This window comes from Myxocyprinus asiaticus, chromosome 15 (assembly GCF_019703515.2).
Source record: "Myxocyprinus asiaticus isolate MX2 ecotype Aquarium Trade chromosome 15, UBuf_Myxa_2, whole genome shotgun sequence".
NCBI lineage: Eukaryota > Metazoa > Chordata > Actinopteri > Cypriniformes > Catostomidae > Myxocyprinus > Myxocyprinus asiaticus.
The window spans coordinates 36560574-36566622 of record NC_059358.1 but is presented as its reverse complement, the minus strand read 5'-3'; the positions used below and the strand labels follow the sequence as shown (position 1 = coordinate 36566622).

At 40.2% G+C, this 6049-nt stretch overlaps 1 protein-coding gene across 3 annotated transcripts; it reads left to right on the top strand.

The window, feature by feature from the left end:
• Positions 1 to 239: 239 nt before the first annotated feature.
• Positions 240 to 5627, top strand: LOC127452582 (E3 SUMO-protein ligase ZBED1). 3 transcript variants are annotated; one of them, XM_051718155.1, is made up of 2 exons: positions 240 to 1844; positions 4526 to 5627. In XM_051718155.1, the coding sequence occupies exons 1-2, from the start codon at positions 411 to 413 to the stop codon at positions 4952 to 4954; spliced, it is 1863 nt and encodes a 620-aa protein (XP_051574115.1). In that variant the 5' UTR covers positions 240 to 410; the 3' UTR covers positions 4955 to 5627. The 3 variants fall into 3 exon arrangements, with proteins under 3 accessions (XP_051574115.1, XP_051574117.1, XP_051574116.1); XM_051718157.1 differs by lacking the exon at positions 4526 to 5627 and adding an exon at positions 2705 to 4363; XM_051718156.1 differs by lacking the exon at positions 4526 to 5627 and adding an exon at positions 2702 to 4363.
• Positions 5628 to 6049: the final 422 nt, after the last annotated feature.

Here is a 6049-nt window from a genome sequence, read left to right as displayed (position 1 = left end):
CAGATTTAAGGTTAATAGGGCACTTTTTTATTTTGCACAAGTCTAGGCTGTGTGTGTGTGTGTGTGTGTGTGTGTGTGTGTGTGTGTGGAAGCTGGGGGAGCTAAACAGGCAGCACCACCGAATATCGGTGAGTCCTCACTCTACTGATCAATCCGGAGACTGGGGTGGAGCATGTTGTGTTTCAGGTCTTGGACAGTAGGCGGCAATACTGCTCCAAAACGAGCGAGCAGCTACAAAACAAGAAGAAGAAGATATTCAGATATAGGGCTTTAACGGTATGCGCGCCGAACCGAACGGATACGGCCATATCGATTCTATGCGAGATCGCGCGGAACCAGGATACCGCCAGATATCAAGCGTGTAGGTAACCTGGCTAGTTCGCTAATTTGTCTAACTGCTGATAACTAAAATGGACACAAATATACCAGAGATTGAAGACGCTCCGTCGTCTCTAAAATCGGTTGTTTGGAAACATTTTGGTTTGGCGGTAAACTACACGAACTCTGGGCAGCGAGTAGTGAATCGGAGGAAGGCCGTATGTCGGCTTTGTTTCACCGAAGTCGGGTGTCTCACGGGAAGCACATCTAACTTGATGAGTCATTTGCTTCGACATCACCCGTTTTTGTCTTTTGAAAATACGCCAAGCCAACACCGAAAGCCTCTCAGTGCGTACAAGCAGCCTCTCGCTGCGGGTTCAGACCGAGCTGCAGCAATAACGGACGCCATTGGAGTATTTATTGCCGCAGATATGCGACCGTGCTCGGTCGTGGAGAACACAGGATTCAAGCATCTGCTCAACGTGCTCGACCCACGTTATAAAGTTCCCACGCGAGAGCATTTCAGCAGTGCTGTAGTACCCGCCCTGTATAAACAAACACGAGCTGTAGTCATCTACGAGTTATCCGCTGCACCTTCTGTTGCTCTCACCGTAGAAGAATGGACTTTACGTGCCACAGAAAGCTATTTAACAGTGACTGCCCACTACATCAGTCCAGACTGGGAGATGAAGAGTCCTGTTCTGCAAACTCGACCTGTTTATGAACACAAAAGCACTAATTATGCAGAAAAACTAAAGGAGGTCGTGGCAGATTGGAGTTTGGAGCGGCCAAGATGCACCATTCCAGTCACAAGCGACAATGCCAAAAATATTGTCAGTGCTGTCCTCGAAGCCGGACTGGGTCCACAAATTGACTGCTTCGCACACACTATCAATTTGGCTGCGCAAAAAGCAACCGCAGTCTCCCAGGTTTCTCGACTTCTTGGAAAAATCAGACGGCTTGCGTCTTTTTTCCACCGTAGCACAGCTGCTGCACATATTTTGCTGACCAAGCAGGAGATGCTTGAAGTCTCAAAACAGCCCCTGGTGCATGACGTGCCCTCCCGCTGGATCTCCAGCTTTGACATGGTGGAGCGATACATCGAGCAGCAGGTCGCCGTTCACTCGGCGCTTACAGAAAAGGCCATCAAGAACAAAGACATTGTTAGTTTGACCGACAAGGAAATGGCAGTTGCAGAGGGTGTCATTGAGGTTCTCAAACCCCTGAGAATCATCGCAACCATAATCACTGAAAGCACACCATCCGTTTCCATGATCCTACCTCTTAAAACCCGGATTCTGAAATCCATGGAGCGAGATGATGGTGACAGCGCCACTGTGAGGGAAATGAAGGCGGTCATCACAGGGAACCTGCAGGACAGATACTCTGGGGATGATCTCCAAGAATTTCTCCACAAATGCACTGCTCTGGATCCAAGGTTCAAGAGTCTTCCTCATGTGGATCGTGCCTGTCGTCAACGGATCTATGACACTCTCACTAAAGAGATTATGGCAAATATAGAGCAGGTATTGTATTTGTGTTGCAGGTCTTAGACATTTTTTTTTCTTTTTTTTTCTTCTCTCAAATAGCCAGCCTTGCTGCTATTATACATGGGTCATTAGACAAACATGGTCATCTCAGGTGATATGGTCATTTGGTGTCATACATTTTTTAAGAACGTTTATAGCATTTTCACACACACAAATATATATATATATATATATATATATTATACGCATACATACATACACTGTGTGTGTGTGTGGGCGGGTTTAGGTGGTTTGCCAGGACAATGGGGTTTGCCAGGGTATTATGCTATAAATGTGTTTTATGAGGACATTTCTAGTGTCCCCATAATTCAGGTCGCTTAAAAAAACATACTAAATGTTTTTTTTTTTTTGAAGATGTAAAAATTCAGAAAATTTTTTGTGAGGGTTAGTGTAAGGGGATAGAATCTATAGTTGTACAGTATAAACATTTATCTATGGAGAATCCTCATAAGGATAGCCGCACCAACATGAGTGTGTGTGTGTGTGTGTGTGTGTGCGTGCGCGCGCACGTGCGCAGAATGTGTATACAAAGACGAATCTGCCCACTTCCAGCCTTGCTGAAGCGCCTCCTGATCATCACCGATCCTCCACCAAATTTCACAGTGGGTGCGAGACACTGTGGCTTGAAGGCCTCTGTAGGTCTCCGTCTAACCATTAGACCACCAGGTGGAGGATCGGTGATGATCTGGAGGTACTTCAGCAATGCCGGAATCGGGCAGATTCGTCTTTGTGAAGGACGCATGAATCAAACCGCGTACAAGGTTAATCTGGAAGAAAACTTGCTTCCTTCTGCTCTGACAATGTTCCCCAACTCTGAGGATTGTTTTTTCCAGCAGGACAATGCTCCATGCCACACAGCCAGGTCAATCAAGGTGTGGATGAAGGACCACCAGATCAAGACCCTGTCATGGACAGACCAATCTCCAGACCTGAATCCCATTGAAATCCTCTGGAATGTGATCAAGAGGAAGATGGATGGCCACAAGCCATCAAACAAAGCCAAGCTGCTTGAATGTTTGCACCAGCAGTGTCATAAATTCACCCAACAGCAATGTGAAAGACTAGTGGAGAGTATGCCAAGATGCATGAAAACTACGATTGAAAATCAGGGTTTTTCCACCAAATATTGTTTTCTGAACATTATTATAGTGTTGTTTAAAAATAAATATGAACTTGTTTTCTTTGCATTATTCGAGGTCTGAAAACACTGAATCTTTTTTGTTATTTTGACAAGTTGTCATTTTCTGCAATTAAATGCTCTGAATTTGGGTGAAATGTTGTCAGTACTTTCTAGAATAAAACAAAAATGTTCATTTTACTCAAACACATGCCTATATATAGTAAATCCAGAGAAACTGATAATTTTGCAATGATCTCTTCATTTTTTCCAGAGCTGTGTATATATATATATACAGTACTGTGCAAAAGTTTCAGACACTTGTGAAAAACTTTCAAAGTGAGGATTTATAAAAAAAAATAATGCCATAAATAGTTTTCATTTATCAGTTACCATCATACAAAGTCCAGCAAACATAAAAAAGCTAAATCAATATTCGGTGTGACCACCTTTGCCTTTAAAACAGCCCCAATTCTTCTAGGTACACCTGGACACATTTTTTCTTGGTTGTTGGCAGATAGGATGTTCCAAGCTGCTTGGAGAATTTGCCACAGTTCTTCTATCTATTTAGGCTGTCTCAATTGCTTCTGTCTCTCTATGTTATCCCAGACTGACTCGATGTTCAGTTGGGAAGGGGGTGGGGGGGTGGCTCTGTGGGGGCCATGCCATCTCTTGCAGAGCGCCCTGTTCTTCTATTTACAAAAGTAATGTTTGGGAGTCTAACATTTATATTTCCTATTGACACACTAAAGCTGATGATATAAATAACCATCTTAAGACAAATATTTTTGTGAAACATCTTATGTGCCTAAAACTTTTGCACAGTACTGTGTGTGTGTGTGTGTGTATATATAAATAGGTGTATATATACAGTATATATGTATATGTGTGTATATACATTATGTATATATAAACTTTAATTTCTTGACTCAAAAATTCATGATATTTGTTTTTATATATATATACTATATATATATATATATATATATATATATTAACAAATATATTGATTTTTTGAGTCAAGATATTAAATGTTTTTTTGTTTTTTTTTAAGTTACACCACATGATTTGATTCTGAACAAAATGCATTTTCTTAAAAATGTCCCAAAATCTGAAAAAATAAATCAGTGTTCATGGTCTAATTGTCCTCTCTGTTTTATGGTTTTTGTCAACATAAACAACAAAATGTCAATCTACATGTTGGTTACAACACATGACTTTGATTTTCAAATTGCCTATTGAAACTATTGTTTCACTGCTTATTTTTTATTTTTTAAAGAAATCTTAATAAAAGTTTATTCTGCACTACGCATGCCAACATTTGTTGTTTTTCGTTAATTTCATCTTTTAATAAGACTTTGGCTTTTTTGGGGGGGGGGGGGGGGCTGTCTTGACTTTTTTACTTTAAAGTGATTGTTTTGTGTGAATTTATTTTTGAATAAATTGAATATTGAGTTTCACATCATTGACCTTCTGTTATCTATTAACTAACTATTATCTATCTTTAAATATTCCACTATTTTTCATCCTCGTACTGCAGGGTGAATCCACTGAGGAGATGGAGGCCGGCTTTCCCCCAGTGAAAGAGGAGGCAGAGGAAGAGGTAGAAGTATCCCCCCCTCCTGCCAAGAAGTCAGCCATGGAGGAACTGTTCGGGCCCCTCTTCAGGGCTGAAGGAAGTAACAAGCCAGCTTTGCCCCATCAGGTGAAGGAGGAGGTGACCTCATACATGGCAATAGACTGCATTCCACTGGATTCCAACCCTCTTGCGTGGTGGAAGAGTAATAAATCCGTATATCCTAATCTAGCCGTTTTAGCAAAACGCTACCTTGCTGTACCTGCGACCTCGGTCCACAGCGAGAGGCTGTTTTCAGCAGAAGGGGACGTTGTAAATGCAAACAGATCTGCTCTCTTGTCTGATGATGTGGATGTTCTTATTTTTCTGAAAAAAAACTTTAAAATTGACTGATCTGGACACCTGGTGAGCTGAATAGCAAAACAAATACAGCAGAAATCTGCACTGCTATTCTTTTAGGTTTATTACAATTATAAAGCCTTATTTTAAAAACTATTTTTTTTTTTTTTTACAATGTTCAGATAAAATTCTCATTAAAACTTTACTACATTAGTTAAACATGAACTAACATTTAATGCTTTACAGCATTTGTTAATCTTGGTTAATGTTAATTTCTACATTTACTAACACATTATTAAAATTAAAAGTTATATATGTTAACATGGGCAAATGCATTATGAACTAACAATGAACAATTGTGTTGTAAACATTGACCAAAATTAATAAATACTTAAATTATTGTTCGTTCGTTGTTACTTCATGATACCTAATGCATTTACTAGTGTTAAAGAATAGAACCTTTTTGTAAAGTGTTACAAATTCCTTTTAGTTCTGTATTGTAACTTAGTTGGAGAAATTAAATGCATAGGGTGTTCATATGCAAATGAGTGCCTTTACAATAAGAATTGTTGCAGCCAATTGTGTTCAGTGTTCATAAAATATTCCAAGACAGATTATTTGATTTACTGTACCTGATATTTAAAAATAAAATAAAAAAAAACTTCACACATAGTCATGAGGGTCTACAGGGGTCCTCTGTTATATGTGGGTTTTTATTTTTATTCAATTTTTTTGGTCTCATGACTTATTTGAAAAAGTTTTTCAAATGTAAATATATTTTAAAAAAATCACTTTATTTTTTTACTTTTTTAAGAAATAAAAATATTGGGGCCTGGGTAGCTCAGCAAGTATTGACGCTGACTACCACACCTGGAGTCGCAAGTTCGAATCCAGGGCGTGCTGAGTGACTCCAGCCAGGTCTCCTAGAGTCACATAGGGTAACCTCCTCATGGTCGCTATAATGTGTGGTTCTCAGTGGGGCACGTGGTGAGTTGTGCATGGATGCCGCGGAGAGTAGCATGAAGCCTCCACACGTGCTACATCTCCACGGTAACACACTCAACAAGCCACATGATAAGATGCGTGGATTGACAGTCTCAGACTCGGAGGCAACTGAGATATGTCCTCCGCCACCCGGATTGAGTCACT